The sequence below is a fragment of the Talpa occidentalis genome, unplaced genomic scaffold, assembly GCF_014898055.3.
Source record: "Talpa occidentalis isolate TD23 unplaced genomic scaffold, MPIMG_talOcc4v2.1 talOcc4.3, whole genome shotgun sequence".
Lineage (NCBI taxonomy): Eukaryota > Metazoa > Chordata > Mammalia > Eulipotyphla > Talpidae > Talpa > Talpa occidentalis.
The window spans coordinates 33,379,335-33,401,758 of NW_023603184.1; the positions used below are offsets into that span (position 1 = coordinate 33,379,335).

Below are 22,424 nucleotides of genomic sequence, written 5' to 3' on the forward strand. Positions count from 1 at the left end.
TAAAAATGAACTTGCAAAGCCAATGATAATTTTTCCAATTAGTTCAGACTTCTCTGGCTCCATTTGTATAGTTAGCTAGTGGGTGGGGTACATGTGGGACCTGGTGAACCTCACAAAGAGGCAGGAGATGGGAAGCTTTTTTCCAACAGCTTTCGGTGCTGAACCTCGACTATGTGAGATCTTTTAGGGTAACGGCAACATTACTCTCTCCATGGTCAGCCTTTCTGCATTGGAGGGAACATTGCTGTACTCCCTCCAAACAGCCAGTCTGTGAAATAATGATGGACATTGTTTTATATAGCATATAGAACCACAAAAGTAATTCTGAGAAATAAAAAGGAGTGAAATGAAGGTATCACAGTACCTGACTTCAAGCTTTACTCTAAAGCAACAACAGTACCAAAAATAAACAGTATTGGCATTAAGATAGATACATGGATCAATGGAATAGAAGTGAAATTGAAAGTTCAGAAACAAATTCACATACATACCATCACCTAATCTATCATAAATCATCCATGACCATAAAGTGGGGAAAGGAAAATTTCTTTAATTAATGGTGCTGGAAAAATTGGAAAGTCACACATAAAAGAATGAAGTTATATCCCATACAAAAATAAACTCCAAATGGATTAAAGATTTACATATAAGACCTATAAGAATATAATACATAGAAGAAAACATTGTTGCTATGTACCATTATATCAATTATAAAGATATTTTTGGTGACAACAACTCTGGCAAGGGAATTAAAAACAAAAATAAACAATTGGGATTACCTCAAGTTAAAAATTTTTTATGCAATGAAAGAAAATGCAAGATGATTACAAGGACACCTTTTTGAATGAGAGAAAATATCTATACAATATATAGCTAATAAGAGATTAATATCCAAGATTTATAAAAATTCATACAAGACACAAGAGGATGACAGGGATAGTGTGGATGAAAAAAAAGAATTATCTCTGTAAAGCACAGAGATAATTTTTTCATGCGAAAAAATTACAACATTGTCAAGTTTATGTATGTACTTACAGATCTAGTGGTTTAAGCTGTATAGTTAGCTATTGACTTTTATTTAAATATTCAGTAACCTTTAACCAACTAAAAGTCATGTAAAAAAATATTTGAAACGCACCCAGTAGGAGGTTAATCAAGGCAATATAATCGGACAGTTGGCGAGTTATTCTGACCCTCTCTAATTTTTCCTTTCACAGCTTCATAATGTCCTCTGATTAGAAAAGGGTAAGATAAAAACCTCAGATCTTTCCTTCGCTCTTTTACCCAACATGTATTTAGTGTTTGCATGTGTGCAACTCCAAAACAGGTGTTGGGTACAGGTAGGAGGTGAAAAATGAATAAAACAATTCTCCAAGTTATGGAAACAACCTAAGGTGCTCAGGTGGCAGGTGTGAGTGGCAATATACATCTGAGGAGGTATGGACTTATTCCCCTAAAAATCATACATAGTGTTATAAATCAATGTGACCTAAAAAAAAGGCCTCAGTTTATAATAATGTATTCATTCATCAATTTTAATAACTGTGCTATGCTAATAAAGGAGGTTAGTAATAGGAGAAGCTATTTGCAGGAATGAAGCTGAGGAGGGAACTTTTGTATGTTCTGTACAATTTTTTTTATGAATCAAAAAGTGCTTTAAAATATAAAATTTGTTAAATTGAATAGATAAAGCACAACTGGATTAATATTTATAATACATATAACTGACAGTAGACTCATGTTCAGCATATGTGCTATCTCCTACAAAGAAATAATAAAAAATGGAAACATAATAAATATGGGCAAAACTCAAGACACTGATAAATTGGTGAAAAAATACAAGTAGTCAATAAGCACATGAAAGGATGAACAATTTCCTAAGTTGTTTGAACATGCTAAATGAAAGGACAAAGATATTAACTAGAGCTATTGCGAGCCTCGTGCAATGTATACAAATACCAGACCATTGTGAACCTGAACTTGTATGCTATATATCAATCTGACCTCATATATAAGTAAATGAAAGGGGAAAATCAATGATATCCCACTTCATGTTCATTACATTGACTGGTATATGCCATGCAAAATGACATGGGGAAATCCTTAAAGTATTATGCTCATGATTGGAAGTAGCAACAGAAAAGTACAGTATGATCCTAAACATACGAACTGAAAAACTCAGGTAAAACTAATCTTTGGTGACAGATATGGGAAAAATACTTTCCTCTGGGGCAGGAAGAATGACTGGGAGGGAAATGCGGAAACTTCCAGAGGTGATGAAAATGCTTTTATATATATATATATATATTTTTTTTTTTAAAGATTTATTTATTTCTTTATACAAGCACTGGGTACAGTCAGAAGCGCAGGAGGGTGAGAGAATTCACCAGAGCCAGAGCGTGGAGCAGAGCAGGCAGACTGACGAAGTGCACTGCTGAGGGGAGCAGCGGGCAGCAGGAGAGGTCTGCACGCCATGTGGGACCCTCGACCGGTGGCCGGGGATCGAACCGGCCCTGCAGAGGCTGCGGGCAGATTCGCAGCCCAGCACTCTACCGCTGCGCCACCGGGAAGGCCTGGTGATGAAAATGCTTTACGTCTTCATGGACATTTGAGTTACATAGTTATATTCTTGCCCAGACTCACCAACTGTATGATCTGTGCATATAATCTTAATTACAACTCAAATGAGTCATCAAACATTATCAAAGATGTAGCACTTAAATTTAGTATTTAGAGTATATGTAAATTAAAAATATTTTGTGTAATTAGATTAATGAAATAAATGTTGAGAGCTCTTTGGAATACACGATCTGTCTGGTGAAAATTCTGTTTTCAAAGATGTTGACCAAGACCACCAGAAACGTGCCACAAAGGATTAGACAGCACAGAGTGAAGAATCAAGACAAAAGCGAAGGGACAGAGAAGGTGCACAGGGAATTCACTAGAGGCAAGTGAGTGGAAACGAAAGGACCAACATCTTATCTGACCTTAAATATGATTTGAGGTTGATTGAGGCGGTCATAAAACTATTTCATGCTTGCAAAAGATAAAAATAGTGCAAGCAATGAACTGAAAAAATCATCTGATTTACATCAACTAAATAACAATTTGGGCCTCCCCTGGTGGCGCAGGTGGCTGAGCGCTGCTTTGTGAAGCTGCCCACAGCCTCTGCAGCGCCGGTTCCATCCCCGGTGGCCATCGAGGGTACCACATGGCGCGGCAGACTTCTCCTGTCACGCCTGCTGCTCCCCTCAGCAGTGTATTTCGTCAGTCTGCCTGTTCTGTTCCCTGCTCTGTCTCTGGTGAATCCTCTCACTCTCCGGTGAATCTGGCCTGTACCCTGGTTCTTGTATAAATAAATAAATAAATGAATGAATAAATAAATAAATAAATCTTAACCATTAAAAAAATAAACAACAATTTACTCAGGCTTTACATAAAATTCACCAATTTATTCATTCGTTAAGTCATTCATTCAATGCAAATTTAGTGAGCTAAGGAGATATTCCAAGTCCTTCCCAAATCAAAGAAGAGTGCTCTAGGCCTATATTCAGTTTTAATCCTTTTAATTTTATTGAAACAGGTTGTAGGAAAATGACAAGAAAACTTGTCAAATATGTAAGTTGTCTAAGTTCCTATCAAGGGCAGTGACCTCAGAAATTTAGAATTTTTTTTTCAGCCTCTGCTGAAGGAAGATTCTTCACAAGTGGGAACAGTCTGGGGCCCAGAGGGGTCAAAGCTCAGCAGGGGATGCAATGCAGGGGTCTTCACTGTTTTCTTGACAGACTATCTCAGTATTTGTTTAACAGTTACTGTCTCACTCCATCCTCATCAAGAGCAGGACTGTCTTATCTGTGTTAAGATAATGGGACCTGAGGCTGAGACAAGGTAAGAAAACCTCCCAAACTGAGGGACAAGTTGACTCTCAAAGCCACATCTGTGTGACCTAAGCCTTGCTCTGAATCAGGACACCTGACTGGCTCCAGACGCCACCAGGGTCTCCTGAGGAAGGCGACCTTCTCTTCACCCAGCTGAGGAACGTCTTGCAAAGGCCCCTGGAGAACCAGCCTGAGGGCCTTCCGCTGCAGCCCCGCCCCCTCCACCACCTAAAGGATATGACGAAGAAATAAATGAAGGGGCTAGTGAAGCTATTGACACAGGACAGGAAAATTGCAGCCTGTGGTCGGCGTACATATCAAAATCCTCCTGAATCCAGATTAAGAGGAAGCAATGGATGCTATAGGGCAGGCCAGCACTGTGAACCCCACCGTCACACTCAACCTGGTCAGCTGTATCTGCTGGGAGCCACACAACAATCTGGTCAGCACGGCCAGGCTGGACACAGAATGAAGCACACATGAAAATCAGCCACCCCGCAGTGATGAAATCAAATGCCTGGCACCAAACATGGTCAAAATCCCCAAACAGCAAGGCACAGAACTTCCTCTCTGGGAGGCTCAGCAGCAGGGACAAGGCCCAGAACAGGGCACACATGACAGCTGACATGTGTCTTGGGTGGTGGCAGTGGTAGCAAATGGGACACAAGACAGACAGGTACTGGCAGGCCAGGGAGCAACCCACATGGCGCAGCAGACCTCTCCTGCCTCTCCCGATGCTCAGTCAATCTGTCTGTTCTGCTTCCCACTCTGTCTCTGGTGAATCCTCTCATCCCCCACACCTCTGGCCTGTACCCCAGTTTAAATAGGGGCACCTCACACCTACCTGCTCTAGTCTGTTATTTCCATGACTAAAGAAAGAACAGCCAGAAACAAACAAAACAAACAAGGAGAGGCCAGGCCACTGAGCACTTACAACACCCAGCAAAAGAGGATGTACTTTATTCTTTAGCTCTAGGACCTCCAGGTGCAGAATACATTACTATACAGTGCTGCCCAGACTATTTGCCTCTGAAGGTTCTAGAACAATGATTCTCTATAAGAAGAACACTGGCTGGGTGAGGGTAGGCAGAGGTTGTGGTTGATCATCTTGTGAGTTTTTGTGTGTTTAGTGAATCTGGCCTCTAGTGATTATCAGGTCATTGGGAAGGAAGTCTCAGGACTATATGACATCTTGATAAGCCTTCCTCAGACACCAGTCTCCCCTGAAACTCATGCTCCCCCATCTCCACCAACAAGACAAAGAGTTAAACTCTTGCCTGTGTCACTTTGGAAGACATTCTTTTCTATCAGCCTGGGCTGCTTACCAACTCTGGTAAAAAATAATAGAGGAAAGATAGGGATATGCTAAAGAATTACTTTCTTTCAAAGTCAGTGGTAGTTTTTTCAATTAGCCCAGGTCTACATGGCTCCATCTGTGGGTAGGGAATGTGAGGGACCTGGTGTACCCTCAGGAAGAGACAGGAGACAGGAAGTTTCCTCCTGACAGCCTTCAGCACTGGAACATTGACTGTGGAAGGTCTGATTAGGATAAAGAACCTTTTACTTTTTTGATATGCCTTTCTGTTGTGCTTCATTTCCTTCAAGTAGTCACATCTGTGAAATGGGAAGAATCATGGACACTAATTCACATAGCAGATGACCATTGTTTGTGCTCACAGGGACATCAGAATATTTCGAACATGCATACAGTCCTCTCAGGTCAGATTATTGAAGTCGAAGTACGGAGGTCAGTGAGCAGGCCAGTCCTCCAGGCATGACTCTAGCTCCTAATTTTAGACCTTCTGGGGACCATCACCATTGCCTGGGTGGGCTGCTGGTCTCTGCGATCATCCTCTGGTTCTGGGTTTCTACATGTGGAGAACATCTTCTCCATCTACGTCCTCAACTTGGCCAAGGTCAGTAACCTCCTAATTTGCATGATTATGCATTTGATACTGCCATAAATGCACCTTTTCTTATTATGATGATGGCGATTTTAGCTTCCTGACTCCTGTGAAGTTCTTTTCCTGCACCATTGAATCCACTCAACACCATAAGCTCTGAGTACTGCCTGTCTATCCTTGATCCATCTGATATTGTTGCCACCAACTGAGTTCACAGTGGTCATCATGTATGCCTAGCTGGGTGTTCTTGAAGGAATGAATATATTGTGTCTCACCATTTATCAAAGGTGACTTTGAACTGTGTCAATGTCTTGACTTTATCAATATCCCACAACTGGTTCTTCTGTTTGTGTTTCTATGTGGGTCCACTTTGTCCTTGTTTGTCATGGTCCAGTGTGTCTTATGGCAGAAATGGTTTTCCAGGCTGTGTGTATGGTCATCCTCCTCAGGTCCTAATTTTTCTTTTCTGCTTCCTGCCACTTGGCATCCTTATTCATATGACTCTGGAGAGAGGACAACATATCTTGCCTTGTTTGCCTGGGCATTTACCCATGAGGGGATGGGTAATTTTAGGTGCTTGATTTGGAAACTATATTCTTTCTCTTCTCTTTATTGCACACTAATTGTATGAAAGTTTTTTCTATTGAAGGTCTTACACACTAGAGTATGTTTTGTCTTGATATGGTGGATGGCAGAACCTATTTAAAGCGAACAGGCTTAGGGGTTCCTGGAGTGACCTTCACCCTGCCCTGTAACATGTGTACTATGCATGGAGAGTGGTGGAGGATGGAAGCAAGTAACTCTCAGAGATATCTGAAATGCTCATTCACGTGTGGATTTTATTAACGAGGATAGTTTTATTCACTAGAATGGCACGGAACTGAAGCCCATCAAATCTGGAACAAAGAACACAATTCAGGACAGACCAAAGCCAAAAGGTCACTTCTTGAAAAGGTCCAATCACTCCAGATCACAGGGTTCACACAGGGCAGGAATGTCAGAGGTGGAGGCAGACAGGACCACAGCGTAGTGAGTTAGCTGCGAGGACTGAATTACCCCTACATGTTCTCCTCATTCCTGCAGTCCCGGTGTACCTGTTGAGGCTGAAGAAAAGCACAGACTGTTTTTCTCTACTAGGGTAACTTGTGCTTTTTATTCATGAAACCGAACAGTTCAAAGCTTTGTTTTTTAGGTGCATGTCTTTTTTGGTTGTCTTGTCTCACTTATTAAACCCAAAGCTTAATAATGCCTAGACTTGTCTGGTTTTTGTTGTTGTTGCTCACTATTGTGTACTCAGCATCTAGTGCAAGTCCCGTAGAGACATGACTATTGGAATATCCCGTAGAGACATGACTATTGGAGACATGACTATTGGAATATCCTCATGTAACACAGGCAGAAGCTGAGGCTTGAAGAGTCAAAAGGATTTTCCTGAGATCACATCACCAGTACCAGCCCTGGCTCCGGAAACCTGCTGAGACCTCCCCACTGCTCTTGCCACATCTCCCATTATGGGAGGAACTCCCATGAAAAGTCTTCATGTGTACACAGGTAGTGAGAGAGATTCAGGGTAACAGGACCTGCTAGTTGTTCCACATATATATTTCCTTCCTCTCTTCCATAATAATTCTGATCCCAGGCTCTCTTCATGCTGGATAGCACCTGTGACTAGATGCTGGGTAATGGGAGGTGAGCAGAATGATTACTAGCTCCTAAGCTGGACCTTCCCTGGATTCTTTTCCTTTCAATGGAATGTTGATGTACTGGGGAGCCGGGTAGGACCCTCCCTCCCCAAGATGAAGTCACCTCTCTGTGGAAGGGTAACAGCAAGTTCAAACTTCCTTGATGTCTGATTCTTGGACTCACCAGTTCAGTCCCAGGAACTTCTCTCTTGTTTAAGTTACTGTGATAAAGAATTTCATTCCAGAGCATCCCAAATCATGAAATTTGAGTATATATAAATACCTGTGTATTCTTTCCTTTAAACATACACTCCATATTCAAGACATTGGTGATAATTGTGAGGGATTGGCCAAAGAGGTGGCACTCGATAGAGGAGTAGAAACAAATAAAAGTGAAATTGAGGAGATACAAAGAGAAATTGATCCATCACATGGAGATAGAAAAAGTCCCAGGAAATATCAACTGAGAGCAGGTTATAAGATGTGATGGATCTTCTCTGTTTGGCTTCAGATCTCCTCTCCATTTTCTCCATACTTTTGTATTCTGGGAGGAGACATTTCTGTGCTTCCCACATTGGGCTCCCTCTTCCTCTGGTTCCTGGTGCTTTCACTGAAAGGGAGACAATGACAGCAAGTGGAGGCAGGAGAAAGGGGACTTGGAGTTCTCGCTTCCTGGTTCTCTGCTGGTCAGGCTATGAGTTGGCAGGGGCTGAAGACACAGTCCTTGTCTGGTGGTCTTCCTCTATAGCTGCAGCTACAACTACAACTACAGCCACAATATCCTTCCCTTTGTCTTTCGAGCTCAGTAATGTTAAGCCTCCCTGCTATTACTTTCCTTAGAGGACAGTAGCCACCACCCCATGTGACGTTTCTTCAAACCTGGTCATTTTGGTAAATTGTCCCTTAATTAAACTCTTCTCATCAATCACTCTTTTAGAAGTCTTTTGTTTATTGCTGGGATCCTGAGATATAGAAATGAAGAGAACTTCCAAAAAGCAAATAAAACAGATGACTGCGTAATTTATAGCACTTTAATACTGTTATACACACGTAACTTATCTTGCCCCCAAATCAGGAAATCAACACATTAGTAATGATGGTAGCAAATTTGAATGCTCGAGATTGAAGACAACTAGGGAAAAGGTCCAATAAAGAGGAACAATTTCTTTACTGGAGTGAAGGTGTTTTCCTTTACTCTTTCAGATCTCCATGGATGAGGCTGCCAACCTCCAAAGCACCAAGAGGAAACATCCTTTTTTTTCAGACTTTCTCTGTTGGAGCTCCTGTCCCAGTGGAGTGAATGTGGATGTGCGCTGAGAGGATAAACTCAACTGTGGCTTTGGAAATAAATAATTGATAAATATGCTTTTCATCTATTCTTCCTGTTGAAGGTGACAGGCTTATCTGTATTGAAGGGAAGAAGCTTCTGAGATTTACAGTCACTTGGGACATCTTGTGCCCTGGAGAGGAACCTGCAGGAGCAGGAGTAGATCTGGTGCTGGAGGGAGGCTGGAGGTCAGCTCCTGTGATTTTCATACTGGGCCTGCTGGTAAGTGAACCTGTGCAGTTTTTAGTCACGAGCCCTCTAGTGATGTTTCTAATATTAGATTTGATTCTTTTATTTCCTAATTTGCCCATGCCTACCCTGTCTGGCACACTTCCTACAAGTTGTAGAGTCTTTTACTGTCAATTTAGTGTATGGGCAGCAATACCAAGCAATATGAACCTTTTGCCCTCCAATGGGAGGTTTTTTAAAGCACACCCTTTTTGCTGGTCATTCACCCCCTCCATTTCTGGCCCAATTGTTTTCTTTTTGTGTAGTATAGCATGCAGGTTAGTTTCTTTCCATGTGACACAGAAGTATATTATGTAAATGGCAAAAGACTTTCTGGATCCTATTCTCCAGAGCAGCAACTTATTTTAATTCTTCTAAATTTTTTTTAACTTATGATTATAGTTTTGATAGTGAAGATATATTTCTACTTTTTAATTTTTCACCATTAACAATAGGATCAACTGATCCTTCTATAAGAAGTAAAAAATTTAGTATATGACAGAAAATTTGGTATGGTCAGACTGGAAAATTAAAATAACTGATAATATGCTAGTAATTTTAATGAAAAAAATGGATAATGTACAAGCAGATGAAAAATATAAGAAACAACTGAAAACTCTAAGAAAAAGGTAATGTAGAAATAAAAACATTTAACAAAAATGAAGAAAGCCTTTGATGGGCTTATCAGTAGATGAGAGAAAGCCTTTGAAAGAATCAGTGAACCTGAAAATATGTCAATATAAACTTCCCAATAGAAAAGTGAAGAGAAAAAAAAAAAGACTGGAAAAAATGTATCAGAGTGTTCAAGAGCTTGTGAGTTAAAATTGTAACATCACTAAATGAGGATATCAGAAGGGGGAAGAGAAAAGAAGGAGCTGGCCCTCAAAGTCACTTCTGTATGACTGAAGCCGAGCTCTGAATCAGGATACCTGGCTGCCTCCTGACATTTCCAGGGTCTCCTGGGGAAGGCTGACTTCACTTTCATCTCCCTCAGGAATGTCCTGGAAAGCTCTCTGGAGGACTAATTTGAGGGTCTGCCGCCTACGCTGTCGATGCCTAAAGTTGCCAACGAAGAAGTAAATGAAGGGATTGGCACAGCTGTTGACACAGTACAAGACAGTTACAACTGTAGAGAAGTGTCTGGAGTATGCATTAATCCAGATTAAGAGGAAATAGTTAATGCCAAAGGGCAGGCCGCAGAGGAGGAAGGCCAGCACTGTGAGGATGACCGTGACATACAGCCTGGTTAGCTGAATCCGCTGGGAGCCACACAGCAATCTGGACAGCAGGGCCAGGCTGGACCCAGAAAGAAGCACAAATAAGAAAATCAGCCACCCTGCAGTGATGAAATCAAACACTTGGCACCAAATGACATCAAAATCCCCGAACAGCAAGGCGCAGAATTTCCCTTCCACGACACTCAACAGCAGGGACAGGCCCCAGAGCAGGGCACACATGACAGCTGACAGGTGTCTTGGGCGGTGGCAGCGGTACCAGATGGGGCACAGGACTGACAGGCAGCGCTCAGTGCTGATGGCGCTGAGAATGCTCAGGCTTCCAATATAAGTAAATATTGATGCTATTATCAAAAAATCAGGAATGGCGATTTTGATGGGCTGATAATACTCTATGATTACCTTCAGGATGTCCATAACCGCTAAGGAGAGAAAGAGGAAGTCAGCAACTGCCAGGTTGAGGACGTAGATGGAGAAGGTGTTCTTCTTCATGCAGAAGCCCAGGAGCCAGAGCACAACAGCATTTCCTGCCAGCCCAACCAGGGTGATGAAGAAATCCAGAAAGACAAGGACCAGGGTTACTATATCAGTGGCTTCAGGAAAGGCCTGGTCACTCGAATTTAATGGTGTCAGGTCGGTTTTCCAGGCTGGGACAGTTGGATCCATGTTCAGAAATGCTCCACTGGTGCCCCTGGGAACACAGACAAGATTTGATCATCTGCTGTCTGATCACTGATCTCGGCCACGCTACTGGTGGAAAAAATTGTCCCTGTTATGGAGGAGGGCAATGGAGACTTGCCTAGATTAACATACTTCCCGAAGGCCATGTAACCTTGGCATGTTGTAACCTTCACTCCAATCCAGTTCAAACTGACTCTAAGAACTGGACTATCTCCACTGCAACAAGGACCTTCTACTATCATGAGATTATTCTGTGATCCAAACATCTGCTCTCACCATCCTAGGTCATCCCTTGTTCCCTAAAGGCAGGAGCAGAAAAGTCTGGGTAGGCTGTGTGATATTGCTACTGGACTCTGACCTCAGCATTTCTTCTACTCTGGGACTGAGGTTTCCTCTTAGGGGCAGGAAGTCAGAAGCTCTAGACATGACCTATAGGCTGTGAATTGTCCACCCACCAGGGAGAAAGGAGATTATGATTTAGGGCTATGGAGTAGATATGACCTCGGGTTATTATAGATGTGACTACGGCTGGTCTTATCAGGCTAGAAATGGCCCAGTGTGTTAGCTTTATGGGGACAGGATATGCTCCTATACTGTCCATTAGAATGTCCATTGCCAGGCTCTGCGTGAGGGACATAGTGGGGAGTCAAGAAATTTTTAATCAGAAAATGAATGAATGAATGAATGAATGGGAGCCTAAATGTAGTAGAAATTTGGGTTCAATGGAATAAACATTTCAAATGTTAGTAACCAGAAAAAAACACCTACAAAAAATAAGATAAAGTCATTCCTCATTATTTCCTTTGTGGAAATGCTACACGAGAGAAGTCATTATGCATGAATAACTGGTGACGGTTCCTGTGAATCTGCACGTGTGGAGGGCCAGCGTGTGGCTCAAGGGAGTCCTTCAGGGGTTTAATTACACAATTTGGTGAGAGGATTCAGTGCTTTTCTAAAGTTCTCAGCATGTTAGAGGAGAAGTCAGAGAAGGAGAGAAAGAAGTGGCAAAGGGGCTGAATGGAGAGACATATGACGTGAGAATAGCTAAGGGAGATGAGTGACTGATTAGAAATGAGCTGTAAAATAGAAAGTCACCACCCTCTCTCCCCACATTATATGGAGTGGCATTTGCTTTGTTGTTAAGCGTTTGTGATGTGGTTTCTTTGAATTAGGGGTGGGGAATAGAAAAACTGCCTGTTTCTACACTGTGCAGAGCTTGGGATGAATACATAGATGCTCGTGTGAATTCCAATCTGGAGAAGGACTGACGCATCTGTGTGAGACCAGTAGCTGGTTCAGAGGTCTTTAGGTGTAACCTCTTAACCCCCTTAAGACCCCAACGAGGGAAGTACTTTTCTTCCCATTTACAGGGAAGGACAGTGCAGCACCTAGAGGAGAGGACTTGTGCCAGGTCTCATGCAAACAGGCGTGGAGCCTGGCTCTGGACCACAGGTCTGTGTGGGGGTCCTGGTCCTCGGCCAGCCCTGCAGCCCCACTGCCCGGGTGGAGCGTCAGCTGCTCACGCAGAGTGGGGAGAGAAGGCAGCCAGTCACGCTCCTACAAATCTCAAGGGGAACATCAAAATCATGGGATTTTATTCTAGATGAAGCAAATTTCACCCAGCAAGAAAGACAAGACTAGCAAATCAGGAGAAAAGGGGATAGATTTAGAAGTCAACCAGGAGCAAGACTCAAAAGCACGAGCCCTTTCTTTCCTTTGTCTGAAAAGACAGTTTTTGCTCCAGACCACAGTGGACTCATGTGGTAGGAGGCCTCCAAGTGGGAAGAGGATACTCCCGGGGCAGAGAGGCAAGGGCAGACTCATCCACCGTGTGTCTTCTAGTTCCTGCAGTCCTCGTTGTCTTCCACCAGGCACCTGTGCTTCTCACTCATGGAACAATCACAGTTTGCAACTCAGATTTTCAAGTATTTCCTTTTGTTTCTTTGCTTGTCCCTTACTAAACTCCAAGCTCAATGATGACCAGAATTGCCTGGATTCATTGGTTGTTGTTGTTCACTATATGTCCATTATATGTCCTTTACCACATGCATGTCTTGAGCCAATCTATTATAATATCCTCGTTTAACAGAGGAGGAAACTGAGGATTAAAGAGTCAAAGACACTTTCCTGGCAGCCCATTGGCTATAGAAATTCCAGCATCAGGGCCTCCCCGATGGCGCAGTGGTTGAGCGCTGGGTTGCAAAGCTGCCCGCAGCCTCTGCAGCACCGGTTCGATTCCCAGCCGCCGGATGAGGGTCCCACGTGGCGCACAGACCTCTCCTGCCGCCCGCTCCTCCCTTCAGCAGTGTACTTCATCAGTCTGCCTGTTCTGCTCCCCGCTCTGGCTCTGGTGAATTCTCTCACCCTCCTGCGCTTCTGACTGTACCCAGTGCTTGTATAAATAAATAAAAATAAAAATAAATAATAAAGAAATTCCATTATCAGCCCCATCCCCTGGGCCTTGCCTCATCATTCATTATGACAGCGGCTTCTTTAAAAATTTCCATGTGAGCACAGACTCTGAGAGTCAAGGACTGAAGAGACAGTTTGTTGCCCCTTTATCCGTTCTCTTCCTCTCAGAACTTCAGCCAGAGACTTCGGAGAAAATGACCCCACTTTCCAGTGTTCTATGTTTATGCTGTAGGTCACCATGAAGTCGGCCCAACCAATGGGAGACAAGCAGATGTGAGGCACTTTCTTCTTGCGCTCCACCTGTCTCTCTCTGCCCCTGCCAGGCAAGCTGATGCGTGGGGGCTATGAAAGAGGGTGAAGTCACCTTTCTGGGTAAGGAGAACAGCAGGTTGGAAGAACTCTGTTATCTGATCTTTGGGGTCACAAGTCCAGTCCTGTTTAAATCATTGTTATAATGGATTTCTTTCTAGATTAACAAAAATTATAGACTTAAAATATTTATATAAACCTTTGTATCTCCCACCATTAAAAACAAAATCCACATTCCATTCTCAAGGCATTTATGATTTATGACTGAGGGACTGAAGTGACTAGATTAAGATGTGCTAACAAATATATTCAAACAAACAATATAGGAGGATTATTTTATAGGACAATGAGGAGGTGCGAGGTGATCCAATTGCATGGAGAAAGAGAAAGTCCCAAGAAATTCCAACGTGGAAGAAGCTATGAGAAGAGATGGATCTTTTGCATTTGCCATCAGGTCACATTTCTATCTTCTCTACCCTCCTGCATCTAGGTGGAGATGTCTCTGTGCCTTGTGGACAGGCTCCCTCTTCCTCTGGCCCCTGGGTGCTTTCAGTGAAAGGAGACGCTGACAGGAGCTGGAGGTGGGAGGAGAGGGATTGGGGATTTTAATTTCCTGGCTCTCTCCCAGGTTGTGAGTTGCAGTGACTGTTACTCTATCTAAGGACATGGCCCCCGTCACCTGGTCCTCTCATACAGCCACAGCGGCAACTATAGCTACAGCCCCAGTCCTCTTGAGTTCTGCAATTTTTTTGCCTCTTGTCTTTCAAGCTCAGATACTTTAAGGCTCCTTGCTATTGCTTTCCTTGGGGAGTAGTGGTCACCATCCCCATGTAAGAATTCTTAATCCTGCCCACATTGGTAAATGTCCTGTAAGCAAACTGCAAATCATTCTTTTTAGGCCATTTGCTTTCTGCTAAGATCCTGAATGACACACAAAGGAAAGAAGTTTCAAAAGGTGAGTAAAACAGATGACTGGATGAATCTCAGCACCTAGTTTCAGGATACTTGGATGTATCCTCTCTTTCTCCTGAAATCAGGAAATTAATATATTTCACCACCACAGCAAATTTGATTGTTGGGATGAAGAGGAGAATGGAGAGAGATTCAACATGGGTAACTGTGTTGTCTTACAATTCAGATCTCCCACCAGTGAGGCTGCCAACATCTAAAGTGCCAGGAGGGAGCTGGTCTCTATTCTCTGCTCTTTTCTTGCTGGAGCTCCCGTGGCTCCCTGAATACTCCATCCCCAGATGGAATTATATGATGTGCACTAGGAGGAAAAATCCAATAGAGCTTCAAAAAGAAATAATTCATAAATGTACCTTTCTTCCATTTCTTTTTCTGGAGATGAGAAGATAACCCTCGCTGAAGGGAAGAGCCTCCTTGGATTGATAGTCACGGGAGGACACTTCTCTTCCTCAGAGCAGATCCTGTTGGAACAGGAACAGACCTAGTGCTGGAGGGAGGCTTATTGAGATCTGCTCAGCCCCTGTGATTTCCTGTTTAGGGACCTGCTGGCAAATGGGAGCGTGGAGTCGTTTGAGTCATGTCCCCTCACAAGATGTTTCTTAACTTTTGGTCCATCTCTAACCCTATCTCTCAATCTGCCCCTCCCTACTCCATCCGGTCCCCTTCCTGCTAGTGAAATTGTGGAGCCTTAGCTGGCAACTGTGTGCCTGGGCAAAAATGCCAAGCATGTCCTTAAATCTTAAGAACAGAATTATGTAATTTATAAATCACTTCTCAATAACTGTCTGCATATGTGTCCAGCTTATTAGCAGGTGTTAACATTCTATTACTCAGAGGTCATGAGCACCTGCTGCTAGCAGTATAGATCATACACTATGACAAGGAAAGAATAGGAAGTATCCCAATTATGATTCCTTTCTGTTTCCTTCCAAGATCCAGAACACATGGGTTGTAATTTTGTTAGAAAAGAAAAATGCTAAGTATGTGATCCTGCACTGAAAGGCATTGTAATAAAGAATAAATACACTCTCCTCACTTGTCATTCAAGGTCCCCCATGACCTTTTCCTTTCTTTATCATGGGAGTAACACATTCAGGTGTCCATTTTCTTTCCTATTGACATACACATTTATCAAAGAAATGGTAAATGTCTTCCTGAATCCTATTTCTCAGAAGCTACAACTTGCTTTAGTTTTTCTCCGAAATTCTTTTTTTTATTATTACAGATTTGAAGAAAAAGGTACATATTCATTTTTTAATTTGTCTGTATTACCCCCAGGATCAATAGACTCTCCATATAATATGTAAAGAATTTAAGATAGGGCAGAGATTTTAGATTTATCAGATGGGGAATTACAGTGTGATTAATATGCTAGGGTTCGAATTTAAAAAAAAAAGAAAAAGAAGAAATATTTGAAGGAATGTTAGCTGAGATTTTTCCAAATCTTTGACAGGCACCAAACCACAGATCCTGATAGCTCAGGTATTACCAAGCAGGATTAAAAACAAAACAAAGCAAAACCAGCATATACCACCATTTTCATTTTTTTATACTTTATTTTTTTATACTTTATTTTTTTATCTGTATCTTTTACATCATTGTCATCATTGTGAATTCACCATAAAATTCCCACCGCCAGTTCACCCATGAGCCATCACCATAGTCCCTTGTGCTCTTTTCTCCCCTGTTTTGATCCCTTTTCCTCCCCTTCCCTCACAGAATGTCTCTTATTTATGGTTGCGTGCTAGTTTTGTGGTTTTATTTTTATTATTGTTATTTTTTCCCTGATCCCTTATTTGGTTCCCCTATATTCCTCCTATAAGTGAAACCATTTGATATTTTTCTTTTTCCTCCTGTCTTATTTCACTGAGCATGATCCCTTCAAATCTCTGTCCATGTTGCTGTGAATGGCATGAGTTTATCTTTTTTGATTGCTGAATAGTATTCCATTGTGTGTGTGTGTGTGTGTGTGTGTGTGTGTGTGTGTGTGTGTGCGCGCGCGCGCATGTATCACATCCTCTTGATCCAGACATCTGTTTTTGGGCATTTGGTTTGTTTCCATATCTCACTTATTGTGAATAGTGCTGCAATAAACATAGGGATACAGGTATCTGTTTGAATTCGTGTCTTTGTGTCCTTTGGGTAGATTCCTCAGAGTGGAATTGCTGGGTCATATGGTAGCTCCATTTTTAGTAGTCTGAGGAAACTCTACACAGCTTTCCATAGTGGTTGGACCAGTTTGCATTCCCACCAGCAGTGTAGTAGAGTTCCTTTTGCTCCACATCCTTGCCAACACTTGTTATTGCCTGCTTTTTTTAATGTGTGCCATTCTCACTGGTGTAAGGTATATAACCACCATTTTCAATTCACTTTTAGTGTCTTATACTACAATGGTAGAAAAGTGATATTCTGCACTGTCAAACTCATTGAACCAAAAACAAAGAGTGAACCTTATTGTAAGCTGTGAACATCTGCTTATAATGATATATCAGTATTCTTTTATTGATTTTAATAAGGGCCAGACTAATGGAAGATAATAATGACAGAAGAAACTGATGGGAAGTGGGCCTAGGGAGAAGGAATATATGGGAACCCTCTATACTTTCTGTTACTCTTTTATGAACCTAAAGATGTACCATGTTACAAACCAATGTTACCACAATAAAAATTTATTTAAAAAGTGCTATTAAGATATAAAATCTATTAACAACAAATAGACAAACCAGAAACTGGATTCATATATCTAATAGATATAACTAACATAGAACTCATATTGAACATATATAAAAACTCTTGCAGGGCCTTCCCGTGGCGCAACGGTTGAGCGCTGGGTTGCGAAGCTGCCCGCAGCCTCTGCAGCGCCGGTTCGATCCCCGGCTGCTCCCCGGCCACCAGAGGAGGGTCCCACATGGCGCGCAGATCTCTCCTGCCGCCCGCTGCTCCCCTCAGCAGTACACTTCGGTCCTTCTGCCTGCTCTGCTCCCCGCTCTGGCTCTGGTGAATTCTTTCACCCTCCCGCGCTTCTGACTGTACCCAGTGCTTGTATAAATAAATAAATAAATCTTAAAAAAAAAAGAGTTTAAAAAAAAAAAAACTCTTGCAAATAAAATATAGGCTAACTTGGAAATATTGCCAGTTCAGTTACAGACCACCACACACGCAAATGATGCAATATGGCATGTTACATGTATTTTTTGGTTTCCTAGTGCACATGGAAGTTATATTTACAATACACTGTGGTTCCTTAAGTATGAAATAACATCATGTCTAAAAAACAATATGCCTTGCACTTTTCTGTTACAGAGATCTTCCTTAAACCTTATGTAACGATCTCTGTTAAACATTTTCCCCCTAGATCTTCTTCACCTCTCTCAACTTTCATGGAATTGACTAGAGTTCGGGCTTTGTTCTGCATAAGGCTTTGGCTTAAGGGAATATGTGACTGATCTGATCTATCTAGGGAGTTGGGAGGAAGATGGAGGAGGGGTCAATATGATAGTGGTGAATGGTAGAACATTGCTGGTGTTACGGTGTGGTATACACATTTATTAGGGTGTGAGCAATATTCTTAAAACTTATATGGAACTGTAAATCAATAGTATATCAATAAAACCGTTTTATCATGGTATAACTCCACATTTCTAATTTTATTATATCTAATTTTATTTCTCTTGCTTTTTCTGCCACATTTGCAGTTATTTCTTCCACTGAAATCTTGAACCCTTCAAATTCATCTATGGGGTTGAAATCAATCTCTTCCAAACTGCTGTTAACTTTTTGACCTCTTAATATTTTGACCTCTCATGAGTCATACATGTTCTTCTTAATGGTGAGATCTTTCCAGAAGTTTTCAAAGTGCTCTGTCCAGATCCATCAGAGGAATCACTATCGATGGCAGCTATCTAGTCAAAAGGCATTCCTTAAATAACAAGATTTGAAAGTTGAAATGACTCCTTAATCCATTGGCTGCAGAATGGATGTTGCGCTAGCCAGCATGAAAACATCACTTTCCCTGCACATCTCCATCAGAGCTCTTGGCTAACCAGATGCATTGTCATTGATTTATAATATTTTTCAAGAAATCTGGCTCCTCCCCAAGCACGAGGTCTCAGCAGTGGATTTCAAATATCATTAAACCAAGTTGCAAACAGATATGCTGTCACCCACCTTTGTTGTTCCATTTATAGAGCACAGGCAGAATAGATTTAGCTGTATTCTCAAGGGTTTTTGGATGTTTGGAATCGTAAATGAACATTGGCTTCAAGCTAAAATCAGCAGCTGTATTTGCCCCTGACGTAATAGTCAACCTGTGCTTTGAAGTTTTGAGGTCAGGCATTGACTTCTCTCTAGCAACGAAAGTCCCAGGTGGTATCTTCCTCCAAGGTAAAATGGTTTCATCTACACAGAAAATGTGTTGTCCAGTGCAGCCACCTTCATCTCTAGATAACTTCCTACAGCTCCTATACCAGAGCTGCTACATCTTGCACTTTTCTGTTATGGAGACAGCTACCTTCCTTAAACCTTATGTAACAATTTCTACTAGCTTTCAACTTCTTCGCCTAGAGCTTCTTCACTTCTCTCAACTTTCATGGAATTGACTAGAGTCAGGACCTTGTTCTGCATAAAGCCTCAGCTCAAGGGAATATATGACTGATCTATCTAGAATACTACAACTTTCTCTACACCAACAATAAGGCCATTTTGCTTTCTTATCCATGTGTTCACTGAGTAGCACTTTTAATTTCCTTCAAGAACTTTTCCTTTAAACTTACAACATGGCTAAGTGTTTGGTGCAAGAGGCCAAGCTTTTGGCCTATCTTGGTGTTCAATACAATGTCCTCACTAAGCTTGATCATTTCTGGCTTTGATTTAAAGTGAGTATCAAGTGGGCCTCCCTGGTGGCGCAAGGATTAAGACACAACCTGTGAAGCTGTCTGCAGCCACTGTAGCACAAGTTCGATTCTCAGCCAGCCAGGGAGCAACCCACATGATACAGCAGACCTCTCCAGTTTCGCCCGCTGCTCCCCTCAGCAGTGTATTTCACTCAGTCTGCCTGTTCTGCTCCCCATTCTGTCTCCGGTGAATCCTCTCACCCCCCACATCTCTGGCCTGTACCCCAGCTCTTGTATGCATAAATAAATAAATCTTAAAAAAAAATAAAGTGAGTGCCAAGAGGGAAGGTGGGGGAGGAAGAGGTAGTAGGGGAGCGAGGCAGATGGCATATGGGCATGAGTGATTTGGTGAAGTGGCACATGTGCCCATATAGAAGAACAAAACTTCCTTTGACTTAAGCACTTAGGGACATTACAGGATTACTCCCCCATCCCTTGATCCTTTCTTCCTCCTGCCTCCCTCTTAAACTCAGAATCCTCTTTTCATTTTTAATGTCTGCTACTTTTGGTAAGTGTATTACTTCGTCAAATAATTTACTATACAAATGTTCAGTATTTGTTTTGTCATCCAGACTTGCTTTCCTATAAAAAAGTAATTTCCTCTAACTCCTTCCATTTTGCTGTAAATGGCAGTATTTCATCCCTGTTTATGGCTGAATGGCATTCCATTGTATGGTTATACCACATCTTCTTGATCCAATCACCTAGCTATTATAAATAATCATTACAGGTTGATTAATTGACCTAATTTAAATACTGTATCTCAAGGAATAGGGATGCCCAAGGAGGGAGATAGAGACTGTGAATGGCTGGTCAATGGAGCAATCAGTCCACAAGTTTATTAATTAAGTACATAGTCTTATAGGGGCATGGTTCATGGATTCTCAGAAGCAATTCTAATAGTAATATCATGATCACTCACCATAGAGATGGTGACATAAGATAGTCTTTGCTTTGTTCTCCCTCACAAGAGGAACAACTGACAACTATTCAGTAAAGAGTCACCACTGCAAGCATCTGTGTGATGGAAGGTGCATGGAAGCGGACACAGAGGTGGTGTCTGGGGGAGACAGAGATGGAAGATCCTGGGGAGAGACCCTGGGGAGGAGAGTGATGGCAGCCAGTAGGTGCATGGCCTTGTCTTGGATGAAGCTGAAAGAGGAACAGAGGTGCTGAGCCAGGCTGGGCCACAGCAACAGAGGAAGCACTCTGTACTCTACTCTGCTGTTCTGAGTCCTTGGCATCTGCAGTGGGGCTGTGAGGTGTCAATAATAGATATTAGAAGGCTGAGTCTCAGATGTAAACTCTCAAAGAGGAGGGATCATAACAGGGCAGGCCATCCCACGGACCAGCCACATTCGTTCATCCAAGGCAGCGGGAGGCACTGTCTGAGCCCTTCTCCTGCTTCACCAATACAGCAGTAGCTTGTCCACCACACCCTGCTTTCCTGCAGCTAATGCAGCTGCCAGCAGTAATCTAAATAAAATAGATGGATAGATAAGTAACTAATATATAACTAAACAAATATATTAATAAAACCAGAGCACCACCTGCTGGAATAGAAAAAGTTCAACATCTCAGTTCTAAATTTGTGATCTTTGTGGTTCTTACTTATGATGAAGGGATATTTTCTTTTACTAGCTTTTAAAAAAAAAATTTGACACCAAATTATGGTTATTGAAATAAAGTGGTTTACATCTTTGTATCTATTCCAGGGGCCATAGGTTCAAACCTCTACAAATGTATACTTTTATACCCTGCCCACCACCAGCACCCCAACAATCATCTACCATGTTCCATTAAGCCCTGTCCCTTCTCCTGCTACCCTCTGGTTGCCCAGTTTTGCAGTATGATGTTAAGAGTTTATTATCTGGAAATTGGACATGTGTCCAGATGACTCACTGCAGGAAACCCAGATGATCAGTGACTCTGTAGAGAGACAGGACTGCATCATCCCCAGGGACCACCGAGCCCCTGTTTCCAGGCCCTGCAACCAGAGGGGGTGCCATGGAGAGGGCAGACTGGAGACCAAGGCTGGCAGGAGGGGGCAAGATGGCTCCTCCCTCCTCCGCAAACTGAGGGTGCCAGGAAGCTTCTACCAATGTCCAGCAGGCAAGGCAGCAACCCCTGCTTAAATGGCAGCACCTCACACCTACCTGCTCCTGCTGCCCGTGATCCCAATGGGCCTCAGCTGCTCCTGTTGGCTGCTGTCCCTGCCTGGGCTCTACCTGTTTCTATGACTAACATCTCTGCCTAGGCCTCACCTGAATGTATCGGGCTATGATCTCTCATTCTAAAGCGAGCAGGGTGTCAGGTACTCCGTGGCCAGTGTTCTCAGAGAAATAACCCCAATATCTCAGGCCTCACCTGCTCCTGCTGCCCTCCATCCCATCTGGGCCCTCTGGGATCTTCAGAGAACAAACAAGTGTGGTTCTATGGACAGCGCCCTAGTTCAGATTCCAGAGTGGACAGCACCCTGCGGCCAGTGGGGTTGGTTTGCACTCACTCTTTCACACTTCCACTTGAAGCCCACCTTCCCAGCCTGGGGACTTTTTTTTTATATATATAATGAGATAAGAGCTGAGTGTGGAACAAGAAACCGAACTAGAGGCTCAGCTGAGCTGGGGAGCCCCGTACAGGCCCAAGGCTGGCCGCCACTGGCCCTGAGGGTTCCCACAGCCGTACCAGGAATTACTTTGGATTTTAGGCCCCTAAAACAAGCGATAACAACAACAAAAAATATGCAGGTAATAGACATCATCAACATCATAATCTTCCGTGCAGCCACCAACAAGAAAGCCACCTACTCAATGAAACGCTGCGAGTCACCATCTGACAGGCCCTTGCATCCAGAACTTGTGACTCAAGTTAACATGAAAAGGACCAATAACCACCTGGAAACATCAC

The 22,424-nt window shown here is 42.6% G+C and overlaps 1 protein-coding gene across 1 annotated transcript; it reads right to left on the reverse strand.

Annotated features, from left to right (window-relative positions):
* Positions 1 to 9,695: 9,695 nt before the first annotated feature.
* LOC119254593 (mas-related G-protein coupled receptor member X2-like) lies at positions 9,696 to 11,028 on the reverse strand. Its single transcript, XM_037521697.1, has 2 exons — positions 10,657 to 11,028; positions 9,696 to 10,315 (listed from the first exon to the last, which is right to left on the reverse strand). Exons 1-2 carry the CDS (start codon positions 10,918 to 10,920, stop codon positions 10,196 to 10,198), a joined length of 384 nt encoding a protein of 127 aa, XP_037377594.1. The 5' UTR covers positions 10,921 to 11,028; the 3' UTR covers positions 9,696 to 10,195.
* Between the last annotated feature and the right edge of the window lie 11,396 nt (positions 11,029 to 22,424).